General features: G+C 40.9%; 3 protein-coding genes across 5 annotated transcripts; 2 read left to right on the top strand and 1 right to left on the bottom strand.

Moving 5' to 3' along the window:
- The first annotated feature begins 460 nt into the window (after positions 1 to 460).
- On the top strand, positions 461 to 8,791 carry LOC127778072 (uncharacterized). Its single transcript, XM_052304718.1, has 6 exons — positions 461 to 974; positions 2,769 to 3,093; positions 4,928 to 5,961; positions 6,133 to 6,246; positions 6,591 to 6,733; positions 7,996 to 8,791. The coding sequence occupies exons 1-6, from the start codon at positions 651 to 653 to the stop codon at positions 8,042 to 8,044; spliced, it is 1,989 nt and encodes a 662-aa protein (XP_052160678.1). The 5' UTR covers positions 461 to 650; the 3' UTR covers positions 8,045 to 8,791.
- A 2,729-nt stretch (positions 8,792 to 11,520) lies between these two features.
- On the top strand, positions 11,521 to 22,977 carry LOC127777360 (protein S-acyltransferase 11-like). 3 transcript variants are annotated; one of them, XM_052303938.1, is made up of 5 exons: positions 11,521 to 11,708; positions 12,825 to 13,059; positions 13,179 to 13,477; positions 13,577 to 14,070; positions 22,968 to 22,977. In XM_052303938.1, the coding sequence occupies exons 1-4, from the start codon at positions 11,685 to 11,687 to the stop codon at positions 14,066 to 14,068; spliced, it is 1,050 nt and encodes a 349-aa protein (XP_052159898.1). In that variant the 5' UTR covers positions 11,521 to 11,684; the 3' UTR covers positions 14,069 to 14,070; positions 22,968 to 22,977. The 3 variants fall into 3 exon arrangements, with proteins under 3 accessions (XP_052159898.1, XP_052159897.1, XP_052159896.1); XM_052303937.1 differs by lacking the exon at positions 22,968 to 22,977 and adding an exon at positions 14,811 to 15,550; XM_052303936.1 differs by lacking the exon at positions 22,968 to 22,977 and adding an exon at positions 14,562 to 15,550.
- Positions 17,366 to 21,805, bottom strand: LOC127777359 (protein HOMOLOG OF MAMMALIAN LYST-INTERACTING PROTEIN 5). The gene is made up of 7 exons (XM_052303935.1): positions 21,510 to 21,805; positions 21,272 to 21,372; positions 20,083 to 20,192; positions 19,912 to 19,987; positions 19,584 to 19,727; positions 18,636 to 18,707; positions 17,366 to 18,538 (listed from the first exon to the last, which is right to left on the bottom strand). Exons 1-7 carry the CDS (start codon positions 21,601 to 21,603, stop codon positions 17,669 to 17,671), a joined length of 1,467 nt encoding a protein of 488 aa, XP_052159895.1. The 5' UTR covers positions 21,604 to 21,805; the 3' UTR covers positions 17,366 to 17,668.
- Positions 22,978 to 24,352: the final 1,375 nt, after the last annotated feature.

Genomic DNA, 24,352 nt, shown 5'->3' with positions numbered 1-24,352 from the left:
CTGCAGAGCAGGGGAGAAAAGAGAGAGGATTAAGGATGGCATGTGGGACCCGCGTGGGTCCCACCATTTTTATTATTTGGTGTGTGAAACTGGCATGTCCGTCCCACGGTTTTATATTTTTTTTAAATTAAATTACCACATAAGCGCCACGTGGATGTCACGTGGGATGAAGACCTAGTCAAAGCAGCCACGTAGGCGCCACATCAGCCAAAACCAGGCACAATACTACCGAGGGATCTCGTTTGCACGGTTTCGTAAGTTGAAGGATGCATTCTACCCAGTTTTCCGCTCAAGGGACGAATTTCGGACTCGGCAACAACTTGAGGGACCTAAAGTGAACTTATTCCTCGTTAGCCCTACCCCTCACGCCTCCGGCCCTCCACGAAGGCCCAGACAGCCCAACGTCGGGAACCAGGAAAGATTAGGAAAAAAAAAGGAGAAAAGGGCGTGAGAAAATCAATCCACTGTGTGGCTGTGTCGCAAAAATCTTCCCCAATCTCGCTCGCTCTCCGCCCCCCTCGCTTCGCTTCGCGCCGCGCTCCAACGATCCACCGCCACCCTCGCGCCAAACCGAGCCATTTCAAAACTCCTCCCCCCGCCCTTCCCGAACCTTCTAGAAGCCCCTCCCCTCCCCTTCCCGCGCACGGGGGATGGGGAGCGGGCGGGAGCGGAAGCGGCGGCGGAGGGGGGAGATGGGGCGGGTGGCGGAGATGGTGATGGTGCTCGCGGCGGCGGGGCAGGCGCGGGGCGGGGGCGCGCCCACGGCGGCGGAGCGCGCGCTTGCTGCGGTGGCGCGGGAGCGGCTGCTGGAGGCGGCGGAGTTGCTGGCGCGGCCCAGGGAGCTGTTCCCGAGGGAGGCGGTGCGGGCGCTCGTGGAGGACCTCGGCCTCGCCCGCGGCAGGGACCCCTCCGCCATGGGCTACCGCCCGCGCAGGGCCTCCATCGCCGAGAGGATCCTCCTCACCAAGCGCAAGGTTTGCCCACATAAGCCTCTTTCACACTCCAGCTCTTCTTCTCGTTCACTCTGTGAGTATATGTTTCGATTGGATGTGCGTACGTACAAGAGGGGTATATGGAATAATCTCGAAGAGATCGCTGTGTTTGGTTTGGTGAATTGAAATAAATGGTTCAGGATGGTGGAGTACTAAGAGTAAGTTTAATAGTATAGTCAACTATTAGCTCCAAATCATCTATAGTCAATTCATACAATACTTTAACTACAAATATATACTCCCTCCATCCCATAATATAAGGCGTGCACGCATTTCAAGATTCAACCTTTAAAACATTTGACCAACACTTAGTATAATATGAAATGAATTTTATTTCTTAAAAATTATATCATTAGATTGAGATTTAAATTTACTTTCAAATGGTTATAATTTTGTTGCTACAAACTTTATAGTATATGAGAAATTATAAGTTAAAGATTAGTTCTGGAGACTCTGCCAACTTTGGCCGCGCCTTATATTATAGGATAGAGGGAGTACTACATCATTAATAATTGGTCCCACTTGTCATACACACATAGCGTCTTGACGTCCGTGCTGTGGCTAGGTACAAATCTATAGCTCGCTTCTCTTCTCTCTCATCTTTTGTATCCTCCACATGTGCTTATAGCTGACTTATAGTCCTTTATTGTACCTACTCTAAGTGTACAACTTCTAAGAATTATGCTGCCAGATGATGTGCTTTTCCGTTCAACGAAATTCATCGAATGGCACCATCACTGGAAGGCATCTCACTGGACCTCTCACATGTAGTAATATGTGTGTTGGTCAGTAATAGAACCAACAATTAATTCCACCAAACAACAACGGGAATATCAGAACAATAAGTAAAACGCCAAAATAAAATAAAAATTATCAAACTTAATCTTGTAACGTTGGATATCATTCCATGCAACTAACGAAACAAATCCCTGCCATCTCATCCCATTCAACTTCATCTCTCCAACCAAACAAGCCCATGTGATGTGCTGACACTAGAAAGTGTTCATCCAGAAAATTTTATTACATATAATGTTACGTAGAGCTTTCACCACGCTCTCATGTAGGTCCTTGTCGTCACAACTTACCTGAAATTATGTATAACCATAACTTAAGTTACACAATTCCCCCTCAGGTTTTATAAGTTATGGTTTTTGAATCCATAAGGTTATTTCTGCTGCATTATTTTGTTTCAAGAGGAAATGTTTGGAATTTGTCATAAGGAGGTGGTATCAATGTATATCTTACTAAAAGAGCAAAAGTTCCTCCTGCAACCATAATTTGGCATGATCGGCTTCAGGACACTTGTCCGGAGATTCTACATGACCAGTAAAATCTGAGAACAGTTATGGATCCATGAACTTCACTGGAACACGCTATGGTTTCTTGACGATTTTGAGAGGAGATGAACTATACCCAAAATATCCGTAGTCTCTGTTTTATACTCCCTCTGGTCATTAATATATGACACTTTTAACACTAAAATACTAATTTAGTTTTAAAATGTCATGTATTAATGAACGGAGGGAATGCCATATCTAGGCATGCCCCATGTGCCTCATATATTAATGTTTCATTCCAAATGTTCTTGGGCTCAAGTAAAAGCTGCCATTTGAAAGCCCTCTTGTTGATCTCTAATATTTCAAAATGGTAATAAATACATGTTGTGCAGCAAATTTTCTGTAATATATTTGGTTTTATTAATGCAGATTTTCTAAAGGGAAAATGTATGCATCTCTAAAGTTTGTGCTTTTCTTCCCCTTTTTTATTTTGTCATAGATGGAAGAAATCAAGGAGGCTCCAGTGTATCCAACAACTAATGTGTCTCAAACAACAGCCACGAGAGCAACAACTGTCTTCCAACATGGAGCTTCTAAGCCAACTATTGGGTTGCCCATGAATATTTCAGCTGTTGCCTCATTCCCTGTCACAACCCCACCTACTATACCATCCCCAAATATCTTGAAGCAGACACAGTTAAATGAATCACCATCAGGAGTGAAAGCAGCTGGTACCTCTTCAATTGTTTCAGTACCATCTGTTGGTCCTACAAATATTAAAGTGGAAAAGGGTGTTAATAGTCCTACTTGCACACAAAATGGAGGTATTATAAACATATTCTTTCATGACTGGTTTTCTTACAGTATCAATGTTATAATTGTTATTCCTATTCATTATCTATGAGTATTAGGTTTCTTGCTTGAATTAGGACATAGTGCTTAATGTTTTATCTCGTGAATTTTGTGTAAATTTTATAAATACTAGCACAGCACATGCGCGTTCTGACAGATGATAAATAATTGTGCCATATGATCTAACTAAAAAATGAAACAAAATAATCTACATGGTATCAATTAGTTACCGACATATTTGTGTGAACAAAGTAATTTTTTTAGAAAGGATCATGCAAACTGCACAAACGGGTCATAGAGCACACCATCACTCCCAACTCCGCTTTTTGAAAGAGTGAAGATTATCCCCCTCATACTCATATTGTTAATATCATGCACAAAACTACAGATTTAAGTTGAGTAAATAGCTTATAGGAATATGGTCTGGTATTTCTCAGAATAGTTACTCCCAGTAGTTTATACATTTTTAATGTACATCAATTGACTTTTTTATTTTAAGTGTTCGCCTAGTCAGCTGACTAGCCTAACTAGTCACTAGTCAGCGGCAAACCGACCTGGCTCCTGAACATAGGGTAATCGGTGGGTTGGTCGGCCTAATTGGTCAGTTCTTAGTCTGTGACTAGTCTTTTGTATTTCTTTGGCAGCCGTTTTGTACTAAACCCTGACCTAATGGGCTTAATTGAGTCCTTTTGGACTCTTTTCCTTCTTAATATAATGATGCTCAGCCTGCGTGTTTGAGAAAAAAATTAGGCAGGCCAACTACAAGATAGAAAACTGGCATGGGCTGAAATTTTTGGGCCCAAAGGCACTGGCTGGGGGTGGAGATAACTAGGGTTAGACTTGACTCCATAAATCCCCCTGGCTCCTCTGGCTCTCTCACTTCCTCTTTCTGATCCCACCCGCCGACTTGCCCCTTCCCATCTCCCTCCGTGCTGGCCCCGCGTGCCGGCGCCCCTGTTTGTCCTCCGGGCGTGCAACCGACAACCCTGCTGGGTTTCCTTGCACCAGCCCCATGCTGCCCCTTCTGGTATTCCCCTCACCCAGACCCATGCCCCGACGTGCTCCCCTGCCACCAGTTGCAGTGTGTGCGGTTTGAATTTTTAAAATCGAAATTTCAAATCTCAGTTTCATTCTTTCAATGGTCTCCAAATATACTATGAAACATGTCAAAAGTAACTAGCTGCTTGTGTAGAAAATTTACTGTTGGCTATATTGGAATCATCGACTAGTCAGCCTAGTCTCCAGTAGGCGAGGCACCAAAAAGCGACTAGGTGAACACTATTACTTGCGTCTTAGGTGTTCTGCAATAGTCATTTACATTTTCAATGTATAATTTGTATGGTGTACATTGCATTTGAAAAGGAAGTAAAACCATTTGGAGCTTAATAGCAGTTCTATTTTTCCTCATGTTCCTCCCAAAGGTTTATGTCCCACTTTAATCAGCTATTCAGAAGTTTATTTTATGCTTTAAATAAAATTACTGAAATTTGACATCTTGACAACAACATGATTGCCAGTCTGGGAATGTTATTCATCCTTTTAGTTATGTACTTCTCTGAAGTCCTCTGTGATGATTGTGAATTGTTGCTGGTCCTCTCTTTATAGAATGATCCCAGTCCAACTCTTAGAAAAAGCCACAAACACTTCCACAAATCCTCATGTGCTCCAGGGGAGAAATGTGGAATGGACAAATAAAGTAACTTCTTTATTGTGGAATACTTACACCATGCCATTTTGATGATTTTAGTTTCATATTGGTCATCTTTGATCCCCTGACTGATTTGCCTAAGTCACCTGTCACTGCAGCAACTATAGGTCAAGCAAATAAATCAGCTCATCTTACAGCAACTATGTCTAATCCAAATATAGTACGTTCTTCCAGTCATGAAGGAACGCCTCAGCATGAAAAGGCACCTGTAATTCGACCCATCACCGTAAAAAATGGTATGACACATCAATCTCGACCTGGAGTATCATTTATTCAGCGACAATCCACCTTTCCCAATCATAGTGCAATTGCAAAAACGGTTCAACAAGTTCTGCATCAACCTGTCAATCATCCTAACTGGATCCCACCATCAACTGAGTATATGCGTAGTGGGCTAGGTTGTCAAGTATGTAAAGTTTTTATCATCGACATACATAGTATGATTATTTGTGATGCTTGTGAGAGGGGCATACACTTAAAATGCCTTCAGCATGACGGGGTCAATGTTCTACCACCTAAAGCTGAGTGGTATTGTCCAACATGTGTAGCTCGTAGCAAGGGAAAACCCCTGCCTCCGAAATATGGCAAGGTTACAAGAACTGTTGTTGCACCAAAGGTTAATCTTATTAGTGGAGTTCCTTCGCAGGGAGTTTCTGAAAATCGAACTACAAAGGATAATAATCAAGAACTTGCAGCAGATGGAACAGTTATCGATAAAAACTCCAGTGAAGCTAACAGGATTGTACATAATAGTGATAAGTTGGCTTTGGAGAGTTCAAAAGAACAATCACAATCAGGCTCTGCTTCTGCAGCTGTTGATAAGGGAAGAGGAAAACCTCAAGGTGTGGGAACAATGGAAAATAATGCCATTTCAGAACGTGGCAATGTTCATGAGTTGACATCGAATGGGGATTTATCTACAAAGAATGAAATTGTTATAGGCGATGCTAAGGATAAAACTATTGTTTGCAGCACAGATCACAGTATTGTGGGTTGGGTTGGTGATCCTCTCAGAGTAGTCGAGAACAAGACTTACTATTACTCTTGTAACATTGATGGTATAGCATACAATCTTGATGATCATATTTTGGTTGCCTCCAAAGATAAGGAGTCTGCTCCATCCAAGCTGCAGGTATCTTTCCTCTTAATATACCCTACATACTCTTGTATGATATGGGCGCAAACCCCTCTGCGTACTGGGGTGTTTGAGTAACCGCCCCCTATGCACCTGTCAGATCATCTTGTGGTAGGCTTTGTAAGTGTATTATCTCTAAAATAGTCAAGTTATTGTTACCTTTTGCAGTCACTGTGGGAAGAGCATGATTCTAGGTCTAAGATGGCTTTGGTTAGTCCATATTTCTTTGCTTCAGATATTCCAGAATTGATCAGTAAACCATGCACTGCAGAAGAGAATGAGGTGAGCCAACTAACCATTGTGAAGAATATATAATCTGTTTAGGAGGATTGCTTTTGGCTAGGGGAAGTATGTAATTTGCATTATCAATAGTTCTTTTAAATAGCATGAAAAATCTATGTAATTCACATTTGGCTTTTAAATAGCTGATTGTTAAATAGTAGATTTTTAATCTGCAGTGCTGGAAATCTCGTGTATCGATAAATTAGATTAGACATTTTTTATGCTTCTCTTGTGTGGCAATATATTGCCAAATTTTCACGGTGAGGAACTGATTGTTCTTGTTGTGATAAATCATAAATGAGAATAACTTACTACATTTCTTTGATGGTGTTATGTTCTTCCAGGTATTTGCTTCCTGTAATCAAAGAACTGTAACAGTTTCCGCGATTTGTGGCCAATGTGAGGTTCTTCATGTTGACAAGTTTAGAGAAGAAACTAAGGGAAGTCAGGTTGTCAGTAGTAGGCTACATCCAATTTTCCTCTGCAGGTTTGTCTTTTTGATGCCTTGTCTTAAATTAGTGGGTGAATGATGAGTTAAAATTTGAAATCAAATCCTTTAAAAAAGTTAATGTTAACTAATATACATTTGTTGGAACCTGGCTGTGCAACCAACCCATTGAGCAGCCACAGCCCTGCCTTACTTGGAGAAAATAGTAGACTTGGCTTGCAGGAGTCACACTATTAAAATAGAAATTGTGTATCATGATCTTTTTTATGTAACAAACATTTGAAACTTGTATTATCTAATACATCATCCTACTTGGCCTTAATTCATGTCAATGCATATATTGAATACAGTACCGAACTACCAAACATAAAGGCCACTTCCTCCAGGGTCATTCAATTGTCAAAATATTTTTTTCTCAAAATGTGACAAAGGGCAAAAGATATTTGTAATACACTTCCTCCAGGGTCATTCAATTGCCAAAATATTTTTTTCTCAAAATGTGACAAAGGGCAAAAGAGATTTGTAATAGTTGTCCAAATTTTTCCCTTCATACAACCTAGTCATATAAGACTATTGTAAGGTTAGAAGGCGAGTTAGTAACACGCAGGAGTGTTACTAGCATATCTTTTTTTAAATGAATTAGTAACACAAATTATAGTAAGAAATAGTTGCAGCTAACAAATTATTTGGGATCCAAGTCAAGGATTGATCGGAGCACATAGTGATCTTGTCTACTCTGCTTGATTAGGATTCATTCTGCCAGCTAAGATTGTTTGGATTGTGATCCAAATGGTAAAATCTACTGTCTGAATCAAAATCTTGACTCGTAGGTTCCAGGAAAACTAGGTTTGTAAGATCATAGTGTAATGTACGCGTTCAACCATTCCACATGTACGTTCTGCTGCTTTCCAGTACATGGGCCTGTGATGTGGTCAGGTGCAACTTATGTATACTACTGCGCACAAAATTTTTGTACCCCTTTCCACATAGCTTGCGCTCAAGCAGCAGTAAGCTGCATGGTTGAAATCTTTGTGCATACAAGAGTATCTGTTGGCAACTTGTCATAATATCTTTTAGTAGTTGAATATATTTGTGGTTGAATAATTCCTCATATTTTAGTAGTGAGAAGGCAACTTCCAACTTTGCAAACTTTGATTAATGTCTGTTGGAATCCATTTTCAGAACCCAGTGGTTTCTGTTCAGAGTATTTGCTTATAATTTTTGTTCATTCCGACTGGTTCAGTTTATTTGTTGTGCTCAACAAACTTTACATAATCTGCTCTCTGCAATTTATTTGACAGGTGGAAGTATGATGAATCAACAAGCAGTTTCAGTAGTGTCAATAATTAGATGAGATTCTGGCATTCTTTTGAATCACAACTGTACATTTGAGATGCTAGTATCAGCTATTTTGCCTAGATGTTTAAACCAAGTGGGAAGAAAGCTACACCCCTTGGAAAAATTTTATGCAAGTTGGAGAGCAGCGAGTCCATGTTCCTTCAGGCGTTCATTGCCTGTGCAAATCTTCGCTGCTTTAATTAGGTTCACCCTTCTTAACAGAGTAGTGGTGAGGCTCGTTACAGTCAAAATCTATGCGTGAAACTTTATACACGTGTTTGTTGCAAACATCCAATCCAAACGTTCCTCTGTAAACACTTCTCTCAGCTGTTTACTTGCCGTTCTTTCTTTCCGTCTTTCTTTCTTTACTTGACATTCTTTCTTTCACCCTTTTCCGTAGTTCGCATTGTATAGGTGGCATACTGGTAGTCATGTATTTATATATTCCTAATATTGCAGTATAAAATCTACCTCCACTCCTACCTGAAGTTGACAAATAGTTGAGTTGTTAATGATGTTCCTTCTATATTAGACGAAGGAAATATAAACTGGCATGTTCGGCTAATTCCTATGTATGGATTCAGCGTGATTAGAAGGAATTGATTTCACACCTTAATAGTTGTGGAATTGATTCCCCTCGATTCTATCCAATACCCTCATGAAAAATTAACCGACAAGTCCTAATCGAGGAGGCTGCATTGTGTGATCCGTCCTGCTAGTATGAAGAAAGCATGAAGGTTGTTGTTTGATGAAATAGTTATGGGAATAATGAACCTTTTTTCAGTTTTATGGAGGTGAATTATGTACCAGGTTAAATTTACCGTGATGTCTTCTAGAAATGCAATAGCCGAGCTAAAAAAATTTGATATATGGGGTTAATTATTGAAATTATCGCCTTAATGTGTGGACCTGAGTTTTAATCATTAAAGAATCCGAACTGTTTGGCTCCATTCTTTGCCCAAGAACTATAACTAAATGAACCGTCTCAATAAATTTTCTATCAAGTTTCGGTGACAACCCAGATGCATCTTCAAATTGTGGTATACTATACCAAATTCGTCCGTTCTTTTCCATCATCAACTCATCATCTGGCTGTCTCCAACATACGTACACTCGTTCAGCACCGTGTGAAAACATTGTCTTGCCAATCTCATACGACACTAACTACATAAATAAAGGATCTGACCTACTCAGGTCGATGAGATCCAGGCAGCTCACTGGAAGATTTGTTTCTTTACCCATGTGCAATGCTTTTGCCGCTGGGCTGTTATTTCAGTACCTTTCACCTTTTTCAGGCCCTGTAATTCAGTAAAAAATCATTCAAGCAAAATGTACGAGAAATCCATGGTACATCCTTTTGCTGCACTCGCAGTACCTCACGTTTTGGCACCAGCACTAATCTGCAGTGAATGGCATGCTGTTTTTTTCAGAGTTGATTTAGCAAACACTGCCTGTGATGGTGATGTTCCTTCTTTCTTGTTCTGAACAGGGAAAACGTTGGCATCCGTTTCTGAGTTTCTGACCGTGCCAAGCGCTCTTCACATGGATTTGCCGGCTCGTTGAGTGCTCTCTCTGCGACTGCCAGCCATCTAGTTAGAAGTGGTGGTCCTTGGCAGTTGCAGGTTTTGTTGGTTGGTCCACTAAAACTAGTACAGTTAGATAGGGGTGGCAATTTCTCTGTTGGAGGCAAGGACCCACCGGGTACCGCTCCTACAGGGACGGGGGCGGGGTGAAATTCCAACCCGCGGGGCTGCGGGAACGGGCCCCGAAACTATGTGGGGGCAGGGCTAGGGTCTCACCCGCGGGTGACCCATAGGGCCCCAGAATATAATGATGTATGGAAATAGTAATAAGTTCATCTGAGGCCTCTTAACTTGTCAACAAATCTTATTTTTGTTCTTCAACCGAAAAACCAGATACAACGGATCCCTCAACTGTTAAAACCGAAGCAAAATAAGTCCAAGACGGTTTGGACGGCGGTTTCAGTTGACGTGGCGTCTACGTAGCTAATTTGACTCGGTCTTCATTTGACGTGGCATTGATATGGCGCTTACGTGGTAATTTGATTTGGAAAATAATAAAAACTGTGACCCCACATGTCAGTTACATGATAGGGAGAAAGGAGGAAGAAGAGGAGGAGTGAGAATGGCATGTGTGGACCACCATTTTTTTTTTTGTAACTGACATGTGGGGTCATAGTTTTTATTATTTTCCAAATCAATTTGCCATGTAAGAGCCATGTCAATGTCACATCAGATAAAAACCGAGTAAATTAGCCACATAGATACCACGTCAGCTGAAACCGTTGTCCAAACCGCCTTGGAACTTATTTTGCAGAAGTTTTGACAGTTGAGGGACCTGTTGTATCTGCTGTTCTGGTCAAAGGACAAAAATCGGATTCATTGACAAGTTAAGGGACCTCAGATGAACTTACTCCACGAAAATATGGCATACAACCCACTAATCAAATTTAGGCCCATATAGCCCAATATATAGATACATACATATCAACAGCAAAGAGAAGCCAACCCTACCCTAAAAGGAATAAGTTCACTTTGACTTCCTTAACTAGTGACCGAATATAATTTATATCCTGAACCACAATATCGGATATTTTGACCCCCCCAACTATTAAAACTGATGCAATTTGACTTCATCGACAGTTTTGGAGGGCGGTTTCGTTGAGATGGTGTCGACGTGGCGGCGTTGACTTAGTCTTCGTTCCACGTGCAGTTGACGTAGCACTTATATGTATTTGAATTAAAAAATATATGTGTGTGAGATCCATTTGTCACTTACACACCCTCTTTCTCTTCACAGGAGCGGGGGCCGGATCAGCTCGGTGGATGGGATGTTATCTTAGAAGTATCGACTGATACCCTGTTCTAATGGGATGATATCTCAGAGGTATCATATCAGGCAACACCTTACCTTTGATGTATAATTCCGGTCGAACAGGCTACTACTCCCTCCATTCCAAAATATAAGGCACAACTACTTTTTAAAGTTGTTTCATAATATAAGGCATACATGCATGTAGTTAATTAGCACATTCTCTCCCCTAAATTATTACTCCCTCCGTTTGTAAATATTTGACGCCGTTGACTTTTTAAAATTTATTTGACCGTTCGTCTTATTCAAAAAATTTAAGTAATTATTAATTATTTTCCTATCATTTGATTTATTGTTAAATATAATTATATGTATACATATAGTTTTATATATTTTACAAAAGTTTTTGAATAAGACGAACGGTCAAACATGTGCTAAAAAGTCAACGGTGTTAAATATTTAGAAACGGATGGAGTATTATTTTAAATCCTATACTTATAATATCTTTAATTATATTGGTTGCATGGATTGTACTAGTTGAGATGATTCATGACAATGATATGATATCTATTTTGGAATGGAGAGAGTATTACGAGGCATTTCCTTTTAATTATGCTCAAGTCATCTTCTCTCAAACTGTTTTTATCGAAGGAATCCTTGGCGGAAAAGACAACCGAAATATGTTCTCTCTTCTTCCCCGTCTCCGCCTCTATTCCGAACTAGTCCTGCTCCTGCGGATTTCCCAACCACCACCACCGCCTCCGCTCTATCAACCCTCGCTCCGATCCGCGCCCTCCCTGTCTCCTGTGGTGGATCCGCGATGGAGCAGCAGCCGCTGCTCGAGGTTTGCCCCCGTCTCCCCCCCTTTTCCTTTTGCCGCGTGCTTTGGCGGCATCGCCTTGTAGGTAGGGGGTTTCGTGCTGTTCTAGTGCTCTTGCGTCGAATTGGGTCCATGATTGCGCGCATCATTGCGTCTGATTTGCAGCCGTCGGCTCGGTCCCATCTTTTTGGTCTCCGTTGCCAACACGCGAGGGAATTTCTAGCCTAGGATAACTAATTAATAATGGGTCGGGGCATCGCCCTCTACTTGTTATTGTAGAGGTGGTTCTTTTTGTTTCTTTGGTAATCGGCGCATCAAGTTGGATATGAGCTTGGGGTTTATCCTTTTATGAGCTTAGGTTGTCAATAATCACTCATTCAATTGGGTTATTTTTGTTAAAGGAGACGTCTGATACCTGATATCTGGATTATTTGTAGTATGCCCAAATGCTCTGGGAAGTAACTGATATCCGATGAGCAACCCTGCTGTAGCCTTATAACTGATACGCTTTGGTCTGGATAGTGATTTGGCTTTTAGCCTTGTAACTTTGTTGGTCGGCCTGAAGATACCACCAGACAACGAGTCTATGACCATGATCTTAAGTTGTAATGCAATTCAGAAACACGGATATTATCTGTGGTAAAACTGTCACGATATTTTACAACAATGTGCTCCGAGAATCACTGATGTACCCTTTTTTTTGTTGGTAAATCTTCTGAAACAGGTACTGGCAACTTAAAATAAATTTAATTTGCGTCCAGAAAGAACCCAGAGATAGGCAGTTAGCACAGCATAATCTGTAAATTGTGTTGACACTGGACATCATTTATAATACATGATTGTTTGTTGATTTAGATATAAGTGCTAAAAGCTGTGCTATCTGCGCTACAGTCTCAGGGGAGAAAATCTGTTATAAAAAAAATTATGCTGTTATAAAAAATCTGTGCTATGCAGATTTTCTCCCCTGAGACTGTAGCGCATAAAATTCTGTGCTCTTGGCTCAGTAGCAAGAATGATTCTTTAGGTTTCTTGACTGAAATGATAAATAAGTCAAGGTTATGTGTTACAGTTTGCAGTTGTTTTAAGTTGGACTAATATTCTCTACAGTAATGCACTAATTGCAATTGTCCTTCCATTTAGGTAGAGCAATGTGTAACATCTATACCGGAAGATCATGAGGCCACTTGTTGGGGATGTGGACTCCGTCTCATTTTTGCAAGTTATGCACCTGTTTTTAAGTGTGGCTGGTGTGGAGCAATCACACAAAGTAACCAAATTTCAAGAAAACCTGACAGTGTATGCTTTTCTCATTGGAGGAATTTCCGGGACAGGTTCTTTGTGACTGTGCTTATCCTCTTCATGCTCTTCGTCATATGTAGGTTCCGACTATTGTCATTAGCTTTAGATAAAACTTTCCATCTTGACCTCTCCATGTTTATTTGTTTATTCATGCAATTTGTGCTGCTGTTCCATATGACTAATCTTGTCTTACAGGTGGTGGTGTCTGGGCGATATATCCAGTTGTTTTCTCGATCAGCACATTTTGTGGCATCTTTCATTGCATATTAACAGGTCTACTAGCTGTATTTACCATCACAAGTTATTGCTTGGCCTCTTTTAAATCTGCTGGTGCACCGGCAGACATGCGGTGGGGCAGCTATCCCATGGTTGGGAAAAATGATCTGGAAAACTATACCTTCTGTACATACTGTAGTAAACCAAAGCCCCCAAGGGCACATCACTGCCGATCTTGTAAAATGTGTGTGTTAGACATGGATCATCATTGCCCATTTGTAAGTTTGACAACTCTAAAACTAACTTCCGATACCATTATTCTTCTCTACTTAATTGACTTGACTTGGTTTGTTTCCTTTTTCTGTGTCCACCTACAGATTGGGAACTGTGTGGGAGCTTCAAATCACCATGCTTTTGTAATTTTCCTTATTTCTGTGGTCATCAGTTGTAGTTATGCTGCTGGTATGACCATTTATTCAAGTTATCGTATATGGCCTCCACTAGATTTTGAAAATCTAGCATCAACTCGCCGTTCAATGGGTTATATAAAGATGCTAATTGAGATTATTGGTACCTTGGCAAGCTCTGCATTCTTCTTGTCAGCAAGGGGTTTTGTTACAGTATACCTTGCATTTGCTAGTCTATCAGTTAACGCTGGTATAGGTGTGCTGTTGTTCCAGCAACTTAGTTATATATATGAAGGAAATACATACCTTAACCGTTTAAGTTCGCCGAATGTCATGCACGGCGAGAGAGGCCTGCAAAATCTTATTCGATTTTTTGGGTGCCCCTACTCAGTTTCCAGAGTATTATCGGGCTACTCAAACACTGGCAAGTTACAGGACAATTCGAGCTCAAAACTTCTTTAGAGGTACATAATCACAATTCTTCGAGCACTGCTTCATTTCATATGTTGGTTCATGCATTTCATAAGCCATTTTTTATGAACTCCTTCCCCATAGATTATGTAATTGTTGGAGTAAAAAATCTGGTCCTTAATTAAACCTTCCTTGCCTCTTAAATCCTTTAGCTTGGTCATAATGATGCATCTTGCTGGTTTCAACTAATATTTCTGCAAATTTTTCTTTTTATTTTTTTCACTTAAGGAAATGAATAAGCATGCAATCATGCATAATGTGAGTATCTAGGTAATACTAATTTCTCATTGTGATTTTCTTTAAATTAATTTTAGACTACTCACTGCAATGAAAAAAGACTGGAGCCAACTTACAGATTGTAAGATGGTTGTAGATGATGTTATTAGTTCTTCCACCTGCTTGGTTACTGTATGCAATTCATTAATGATGTTTTGCAATCATTGTAATCATGAACTAAGCAGAGGTTTCATTTACATGTTTTCAGTGGTAGAATGTGTATATTATCATTTGAAGAAGCATTTATGGGCCTTCTTACAGATATAATGGTTCTGCTGCTGACGCTAAAACAGTGCATTGACAGTCAATAGCCCATTAGTTTGCTTAACTGAAGCTAGTTGTGAACATAACATTACACAAAATAGTCCACACAATCTGGTAGAGGACTTCATTTTGAAGGGAAGTTATACTGTCGGCATTAGTCTTGAGCTGGAACTATTCTCACATTGATTTACAGGATGCAATTTCAGCAGATGCTGAAATACAATGTGGTTCAATATATTTATTGCCTACAGAGCACGGACAATCTTGAGGTGCTGATGGTTGAGGCCATAAATTGCTCTATCCGTAATTGTGAGCATCGTCAGTACTTGTTCTGTGTGAAAGATCCTAGTCTGATGCTTCGGTGTTGCAGGAGAAATCAACGTGAAGATTAAATCTGGCAGTGATTTCAGTGTTGTAAAATGCTTGGACCACATCTGCTTGTTGTTGATCCATTAACACGGTTTATAGGAAAAGGAACCCCACGGCTGGTTTTGTACTATTTACACACTAAACTAGCCTTAAATTGGTAGTAATCTTATGAACGTGTCATATACTGTTCCATGTGTTCTTTCCAGTTTTGCCAGATTTTATGTAATTCATTCAACTGATCTTTTTGGCCAGGCAACTGTAACGGGACACAGCTCACGTATTTAATATTGCTGCTGCCCTTGTAACCATTTGACCACATTGTTGTTCCTTACGGAGAACGGCCTTTCATGAAATCATCAAAGTTTGGAATTATGGGAGCTGCCTGCGTCAGTTTGTTGAATGGTTCGTCTGACCATATATGCAAATGGTTACTCTGCCTGGCCATACATGCAACTAACCAAGCTGCATTGATTTCATCATTTCATAGCAACAGTACATTATATTAATACTACTATATACTGATGATTGCGTTGTCTGCCTTCGAATGGAGGCTAGCTGGGTAAACTTGTCTTCAGTTTCAGCTTCGACAGTTCTGAGCCTTTCTTTCTCTTCTCTTTTTCTTTGTGGGGGAAGGAATTTGGAGTATGCAAGATTGCCTTGGAGTAAGAACTTTTTTTTCCTTGTCTGATTAGAAGGACAAGCTTCAGTATTACCTTTTTTTGTTCGCTGGGCCGGCCAAGACAGCCGGCCGATGTAAAGGAAATTTTCCACCACTGCTTTTTAACCCGCACAGGCTATAGATTCTACGAATAAGCCTATGGCCTTGTTTACAGTTTATGAGAAGCACCTGGCAAGGTTTACCAAACCGCCTTGTTTACCGTTACCATATGGTTTAGCGGTTAGTGCAGTAACCGCACGGTTACCACAAAAATCGTGCGGTTATGGGTTACCATGAGATATATTGTGGTTTTAAAAATTGAAAAGGATACCGCACATGATAACCGCACGGTTTTGTTAACCTTGGCACTTCGTGAGAATCTAGAGATAGTGGGTTTTATAGTTCATAATTTCTATTGCATAGTTCAGGTTGGAAAACATTGTTATCAAAATATTAGTTATTTTAGATCTCATTGTAAAGATTTTATTATAACGAATACGATGATGATGTAATCAGATTGTATATCGGATAAACATTTAAGGAAAAAAAATCATTTAAAGAGCATTGTTCTTTACTTGCAACATGCTATCATCAGACTATCACTACTACCCCAGAGGAAAAGGAGAGCGAGCACGCAGGCCATGCTTTGGAGCATGGGCACCCAAGCTTTTGGCCTCAGTAGTTTCTTCGAAGCATTTTTCGTCCAAAGGAGTTTCCTATTTCTGTTTCCCTTTTAGGCCCTGTTTAGTTTCTAAAAACATCACATCGAATCTTTGAACATATGTATGGAGTATTAAATATAGATAAATTAAAAAAACTAATTGCACAATTAGGGGGAAATTGCGAGACGAATCTTTTGAGTCTAATTAGTCCATGATTAGCCACAAGTGCTACAGTAACCCACCTGTGCTAATGACGGATTAATTAGGCTCAAAAGATTCGTCTCGCGGTTTCCAGGCGAGTTATGAAATTGGTTTTTTCATTCGTGTCCGAAAACCCCTTCCGACATCAGATCAAACGTCCGACGTGACACTAAAAGATTTCCTTTTCGCGAGCTAAACAAGCCCTAAGAAAAACAAAAATGTGTTCGTAACTTTCCCACGCGCAAGAAGGTAGCATGTCAGAAGCTGGCAACCGACCTTGGAACATGTCAAGTTCATAACTACTCCCTCTGTCCCATAATATAAGCGATTTTGAGTTTTTGCTCGTATTATTTAACCACTCGTTTTATTAAAAAAATTTAGAATTATTATTATTTTGTGATTTACTTTATTATTCAAAATATTTTAAGCACAACTTTTCGTTTTTTATATTTGTACAAATTTTTTGAATAAGACGTGTGGTCAAACAGTACAAGCAAAAACTCAAAATCCCTTATATTATATGACGGAGGGAGCAGTAGGATTGATTTTTTTAAAAAAAACGGATGAATTTTTTTTTAAAACGGATGGAGTAGCTTGGATGTGTGACCAGTGACCACTTGTTGCTTTTGAGCCCGACTGTGTGCTACTGTTGGTACCTGGTAGCGCTGACCCTGGCAGAGCAAGCAGCACATGGCCTTGCTGGCTCACCGCTGCCATCATGGTATTGCTGGCATCTACAATCGCATAATACACTATTGACATTATACCGGAGGAGATCATCTTGATGTGCAATGAACCAAAGCATTTAAGCAAAGTAGCAATAATAACAAATGAGACCTTAAACCAAAGCAGTCAATATACAAGAAGTACCAGATCACCTCTCAAGATTTATTCAAACAAATGTAATGTACAGTATATCCTTTTCTTGCAAAACTCTGTGACAAATAATTCAACTTCACACAAGAAGCCGTTCACTGGTTGTAGGTACAGGAGAAAAGGTGCCCCTCGAGATCTCCTAGATTTGTGTAGCCAACCCAGTATCTTTGCTATCTTTGTTTGTATGCAACCAGGCAACATCTCCACTCCATGTCGTAGTAATTACCAGTGTAGCATATGTACAGAAGATGTTTTCTGCGAAGACCATAAGAAAGCCTGAGAGAACTAATGAGTTTCGGCGGAAGGGTTCGTCAGAAGATCCAGCGCGCGCTTCAGGTGATCAACAGCGACCGACACGTCGTCAAATGCGAGGGCACCAACTGCAAATCTTGCTGCCTTGTGAGCCTCGGCAATCTTTTCAACTTCTGGCTGGTAACTGCTATCATACTTGTATTGGCTAGCCGGTGGTGCGGCAGCAGGGGGAGTAACTTGATGCGTAGTAGTATCAGCACTCGGGTGGTATTGTGTTGGTGCAGGATGGTTCGATCCAGAAGGAGAGTATGATACAGCGCTTGTACCATCACTAGCAGGATAGAACGAAGACTGATGAGTTGGGACAGAAGGTACCGAGCTGTCCTGAAAGCTTGGATAGGACTGAAAATTAGAGTAGTTATACGGAGCAGCTGGGGTTTCTGTAGAGTAGTAGTTTTGAGATGTGTGCTGCGGTTCAATTGTGTAGGGTGGCTGGTGGTATGTGTGAGGATAAGTAGGGATATCTGGTTTATCATTGCTCTGGGGATTGTAGCTATCACTGGAAGGGTAGTCTGTTCTTGTGTACGGTGGTGAGGAATAATTGGATGGTGGTTTGTGGACCTCATTGGTAGGGTAGTCTGTGCTTGTATATGGGGCGGATGAATAACCGTGGGGTGGTTTGTGAACATCAGAAGAAGGGTAATCTGTTCCTTGATATGACGGAGAGGAATAAGATGACTGTGCAGGAGATGAAAACTGGGATTGTGGGGGCGTCTGGGATTGTGGGGGTGGTGGTGAATAAGGTGACTGGGCAGAGACATGGTCATTGAACTTCTCTGTACTGTGCCGGAGTGCATTATTTCCTGGTTGGACCGCAGAGAAGCTATCCCTCCTGCTAAAATCCTGCGTAAATACATATAACCAAGAGAAATAAAGCCACTTGCTAAAAAACTATCCAAGCATAAAAATTAAATGCAGTAATCTACAAAAGCAAAATAACCTGATCTACATGCTGAGATGATGCTTCGTTCCCATGCTGCCCACTGCCAAAGGATTGGCTGCGCCCCATATCCTGATAAATAGACCAAACAACATTGATTGAGAACAGGAATGTACCAAATCTGTAGTCTGTCGATCAAAAAAGACATTTTTTTCCTAACTTCTAAACATGTGACTTAATTCAGGAAAACTGAAGCACTAGAAAAAGGTCCAAAGGAATCCTCATTGCATGTAATTAAAATTGTAAGTTCCATGTAATTATGCAGTAACTTTGGAACTGGAACAATCCAGGATTGCGGTAAGGTTCAGACATTCAGGAGGATGGCAATATAGATTTCAGAAAGTAAAGTAGAAAATAACAAGCCTTAGCCCTTAGCTAATTAGCATGCATCCCAAACCCTGTGTTGTGTTAAGACGCTCGTACCAGCATGTATTTGGATGGATAATTAACATTTAACGGAAAGAAGGCTTAATAGCTTTTACTATTTAGTAAGATTCCTATTGAAACTATTTCATGGGAGAAACTGCACTGAAGTAAATAAATAAATTGGGATACCAATCAAACTAATTAACTATTAAAATATACAATAATACAAATCATAGTTCATCTTTTAGACTTTTTTTCCCCTGCCTGCTTTCAAAAAGAAAAAATGAGACTGGTACCATGGAAAGTAGAATGGAAGCAAACTGGTCTTGTATGATAGAAACATGATGAGAATTGTACGATGTGTCATAAAATGGAGTTATTGTTAATGACTTAAGAGAGTTATTAAAAGGGTTTTTATTATATGTTTTTACCTGTTTTCAAACATGAAAAATGGTGCAGATAACACAGAGAGTAGAACAGAAGCAAACATGGCTTGTATGATAGAAATTTGATAATATTTACATTGCCTAAATAAATATTGTGAGCAATATGTAACATGAAATTATTGCTAAGGAATCAGACCGTTAGATGGGAATTTGTGGTGGTGCTGTCAGGTGCTTCATCTTTGTCCCCACCAGGAGGACCAGCTTCAGGCCTCCGTCCTTCTTTGAGAGCTTTTCTTATTTCAGCAGCCTTCCAGATGGCATATTTCTGTTTCTGCTCAACCTGTTAAAGACCACAGGAATAAGGAAGGTAAAATATGGATACACAATTGCTGCCGTATATTTGAGCATAGGTCAAAAGGAAAAGATTATATAGTAATAGATAATAAGTATAAACACTAGCATATAGCCAAGAGTTAAAATCAATCATGTTATAACAAATGCGAACAATAACTTAGTAGACTTACATCAGTCTGAAGCTCACCAAATTGGTTGAGGATCTCAAAGAAGATGCTGGCAGCATAGAAGGTTTTTGCAGTGTTTCTGCAAAATGAGCAGTTTTAATATGCATTAGTGAGACTACATTAATAGATTATGCCAGCATGGTTGAAGAGTGAGAATTTTTCAGAGTATAGTACATGTCCGCTCGTCCAGCACGATCCTGTTTGTCTGCTTTAGCAAAGACATTCAATGCAAACCCCTCTACATGAAGATGGTCATCAGACCCCAAAGTCAACGACTTCTTATCCTGGAGGATGTGAAAACTTAATCAGGACTAAAAATCTGAAGAAATATTTTGTTCCCACATTGCATAAAGCAACAGATGTAACAGCCAAAAAGATGCATGCCATTCAGAGGATAAAGATAAGGCAATTAATATATTAAAGATAGGTGATTAAGTTCATTTTAACAAACGTATAAACAATGGCATCCTGCACACAACTAAGTAATCAAATGACAAACATGCAATATGCAACACTATTGGAAAATATAAGCAAAGCATCTCAAGTCGTATAACGATATAATGTGCAATACAGCTTGTTCTGTTTAGCACATGTTAAGACATTTTGGTATTTAAATTTCATTTCTGTTATTTTAATGCACATTTTAGTGTCACATACATAACATTAATTGCGCACCATACCATGTGTACACATGTTATTTTACTGTATAGTTCAATCATGTTTAAGGCTATAGCCTTCAACTTGCTTGCCAATTACTGTTAAACTATTACAGAACACTGATCAGTGTCACAGGAGTATAAATCCCTCTGTCATGATTATGGAAGTGTTTGGAATGCGCCCAAAAGAATCTAAGCACTGAGGTGGGAAAAAGGCACAAACTATCACACAGTTATCAACAGTTAAGCTAACGTTGGTTCAATACAGTTTGATGCCACCTCAAGGTCAGCACAAAAAAGCCATGTTTCTTCTGCCAATCAAAATCACTGCTTTCCCGAGCTTCTAACAGCAGTCTGAACACAACTCACAGATAAGATCATCTGTGCAATCCCCAGCCATCACCTTGAGGACTGCTGGGATTCAGATGTGAACATTGGATTTCAATTTTTCATTCACTCTTCCTTTGCACTCACGCGCATATGCTAACAATGGGCACAATTACTCCTATCAAGAGATAGCCCAGTTGGGTTATAATCCTAGTCTTCTAAGATGCAGCAAGCCCAACAAAAAAAAATATATAAGGAGCATCATTTTTGTCATCTCCAAACCCTAATTTCCACAAAGTGAATAGATCTAAACTAAATTGAACAAGAGCAATTGCTTGATTTTCCTCGCAGTAGTAGTGGCAGAGAAGCATATATTATACCTTCTCCAGCTGGTTCATGAGAGAGATGAGGAGGGAGTTTGTGGTCTTGGTGCGCTCCTTCTGCGGAATTCTCATCCCCTTCTCCATCGCGTAGAGCCGACCTGCTCAACCCAAATCCAAAAAAAAACAAATCCAGACCAAACCCTAGCAATCAGCCGAGATCGAGTGGGGGGAATTCCACTGAATCAACGAAGCTAAGTGGTGGGGGGGAAAGGGAAGGGAAGGGGCGTGTCCTCACAGTAGTAGGCGACGAGCGGCTCGTGCTTCTGCAGCTCGTCGGCGCGCTGCAGGTAGGGCAGCAGCCCCTTGGCCGGCTCCGCGTCGCTCCCCATCGGCCAGGGGGGGGCTGGGTGAACCGGACGCGGAGATGGACGGATGGATGGATGCCTGCGGCGGAGGCCGGCGATCGCCGGAGGTGGGGGTGATTCGGTTGGGGGATCGCCGCCGATGCCGCGGCTTTGCTGCTGCTCGCTGCTCGCTGCTTCGAGGGGAAGGAAACGGAGGAGGGAGAGGGAACAGGGGGAAGCTTCGGATCGTGGGGTGATTTTATTTTTCTTTTTGCAAATAGGTACCTACATAAACGGTATATTACGCATTTTCATTCACGCGGTCACGCACGCTGAATTTTTTACATTTTGGTCCTTTTTGAAAACTTATTTTACAAATAGACCCCTGGAAAAACTTAAACCTAAAATGATCCTTTTTGGGGCGCCAGAGTTACTGGCGCCGTACCCCAACATGGCAGCGCCAGCCATACTGGCGCCGTGCCCGTGCCACCGTGGCCCTAGGGCTGGCGTGGAGGAGCTGACTGGGCAGAAGTGGGGCGCCAGCCACACTGGCGCCGCCCCTCATACCACGGCGCCAGCATGGCTGGCGCGCCCCTTCTCTGTGGGCCGCCCCCCTAAACCCCGTGGGCCCCACCACCTTTCTTCTCCCCACTCCCATTTTCGCCCAAGCATCAGCCCGAGCTGAGCAGCAGCAGTTCTTCCCCACTCTCTCCCCCTCACCTCCCCACCTCAAATCCACTCCATTTGAACTTGTTTTTCGCGGGATTTTTTGTGGAAATCGAAGAGAAAGGTAGACTCCTCCATTCCCCCCTCTTTTTTTTCGTTTTTATTGGTTGAATTTGTAGATCGAAGGGTAACCCTAGAATCCCTTTTTTGCCCAAATTTGTGATTTTTAGCATTTGTTCTTAGGATTTACTTGTTGTAATGCTACATGTTTGCAATGTACTCATTGGTGTCATGATTTTTTTAACCATATATGTGGTAATGTTAATATTTGGATTGTTTGGTTGGATGGATGGATGAAAAATTATGGTTGAGGCATGAAAGTAATTTTAATTTGATGGACTTGATGCTAGAGCCTATAGGTTAAACTTTTAACCATTAATTATATGAAGGGGAGAAAATTTTAGTTGCATTATAGAAATTGATTATAGTTAATTAGAACTAGGTTGGGTTGTATGACGGAGTATTTGTAATATTTAGATGTGTAATGCACTAGTAAACTTGTTGATAGTTGTCGGTAGATTAAATATTTTTTTTTGGAGTAGTAGCTTTGGGATAAATTAAGTTATGCATTGGTTATAATACGTCGGTTTGGACTACGTTTAGGAATGAAGATTTAATTTATGTTGCAAATTTACATTTGATTTTTTGGTGTAGATGGATAGAATTGTTCGTGTTTACTACAGTGGTAGAATGGTGGAACCTTATGTTGGTGCACATGTTGAGTTTGAGGATATGTCATTGAAGACCATTTTATTTCCCACCCACCCAACTCTAGATGAACTAAGGTCACGAGTGAAAGAAGTTCTTGGATGGACCGAGGATAATGTGGAGATTTGTTTTTATGGGAGATACGATGTTGGTCAAGGGCATAAGTATATATTAAATGTAATAGGTCAGTTGGAATGGGAAGTTTATTTTGATTTGGTAAAAGAGTCTCAGTTTAGATCTCTAGAGGTGTTTGCATCAAAGTTGGTACGTACCGTAGAAAATTTGGATCTAAACAAATCTCCTTCTTATCATTACATTGAGAAGAATTTTGTGACATATTCTTCTCGTCGTGGAGGGGGTGCAAGTAAGACTGAGTTGGTACGAGAAGACTTGGAGGGGGAAGAAAATAAGAAGAGACCTTTGCTTGGAAATGATTTAGGGGAGGTAGGCCCATCAAAGAGACATTGCGGTAGTGATGATGTGGATGCAGCGAGGGAGATGAAAAGGGAGTTAGTACAAGAGGGGCTTGATCTAAGTGAACATTTGTCGGAGAGTGTGCATTGGTCGTTGTACGGAGGCAACCGTGAATACACGACGGAAGTAGCAAGCCAATATGTGAATCCAGATGATTACTTTTATGTCGAATTGAGTGGTGGTCACGATTCTGTCTCAGTAGAAGTCAATAGAGAGGAGGTTGACGAGGAGGCAAGTGTTGAGCAATATGATGTTGAATTTGCTGAAGACTCTGATGATGACCGTCCATTCCCTCCACTAACTAACAATGACAAGTTAGCATTAGAGGAATGTCGTGCGTTTGAGAAGGTGTTTGGGAGGAAGCCGGACATTCCTGAGTTTAGGGACCTAACACATGCCCATGGTGCAATACTAGATGGCGGCATCAACCTAGATCAGTTGCCAGAACCATTCCAGGTGGATGGTCTCAGAAAGGGTTTGGAGTTCCCATCCATGGTCGCATTGAAGCTATGGCTTCAGGAGTACGCCATCGTGCACCATCGTCCATACCGTGTTGTCAATTCTGCCGCAAACAGGAGGTACACTGTTAAATGTGAAAACCCACGGTGCAAATGGAAGGTCCATGCAACTAAGAGGTCTAGTGGCACGTGGAGGATATCACGGGTTGGTAAGGACCATAGTTGTGCTACTGCCGAAGGTTCAGGGAGCCACCGGCAGCTGACATCTAAGTTCATAGCAAATAGGTTATGCAATGCCATAAAACTGCAACCTACACTCTCTGCTTCTGCGTTAGCTTTGTATATATTTGAGGTTTTCCAGTATAGGGTGAAGTATGGCAAGGCTTGGAGGGCACGAGAGGAGGCTATGAAGCTCATTTACGGTGAAT

The sequence above is a fragment of the Oryza glaberrima genome, chromosome 6, assembly GCF_000147395.1.
Source record: "Oryza glaberrima chromosome 6, OglaRS2, whole genome shotgun sequence".
NCBI classification, from domain to species: Eukaryota; Viridiplantae; Streptophyta; class Magnoliopsida; order Poales; family Poaceae; genus Oryza; species Oryza glaberrima.
Note: the sequence above shows the minus strand (reverse complement) of the source record. Positions and strands in the feature narration are given on the sequence as shown.

Excerpts from the sequence above, each read along its gene's own strand:
- LOC127778072 (XM_052304718.1), top strand. The coding sequence starts at position 651 with ATGGGGAGCGGGCGGGAGCGGAAGCGGCGGCGGAGGGGGGAGATGGGG. Across the intron at positions 975-2,768 it reads TCCTCCTCACCAAGCGCAAG|ATGGAAGAAATCAAGGAGGC; the intron begins GTTTGCCCACAT and ends ATTTTGTCATAG. Across the intron at positions 6,734-7,995 it reads CATCCAATTTTCCTCTGCAG|GTGGAAGTATGATGAATCAA; the intron begins GTTTGTCTTTTT and ends TTTATTTGACAG.
- LOC127777360 (XM_052303938.1), top strand. The coding sequence starts at position 11,685 with ATGGAGCAGCAGCCGCTGCTCGAG. Across the intron at positions 11,709-12,824 it reads AGCAGCAGCCGCTGCTCGAG|GTAGAGCAATGTGTAACATC; the intron begins GTTTGCCCCCGT and ends CCTTCCATTTAG. Across the intron at positions 13,478-13,576 it reads TGGATCATCATTGCCCATTT|ATTGGGAACTGTGTGGGAGC; the intron begins GTAAGTTTGACA and ends GTCCACCTACAG.
- LOC127777359 (XM_052303935.1), bottom strand. The coding sequence starts at position 21,603 with ATGGGGAGCGACGCGGAGCCGGCCAAGGGGCTGCTGCCCTACCTGCAG. Across the intron at positions 19,728-19,911 it reads TTGGTGAGCTTCAGACTGAT|GTTGAGCAGAAACAGAAATA; the intron begins GTAAGTCTACTA and ends GGTCTTTAACAG. Across the intron at positions 18,539-18,635 it reads CATCTCAGCATGTAGATCAG|GATTTTAGCAGGAGGGATAG; the intron begins GTTATTTTGCTT and ends GTATTTACGCAG.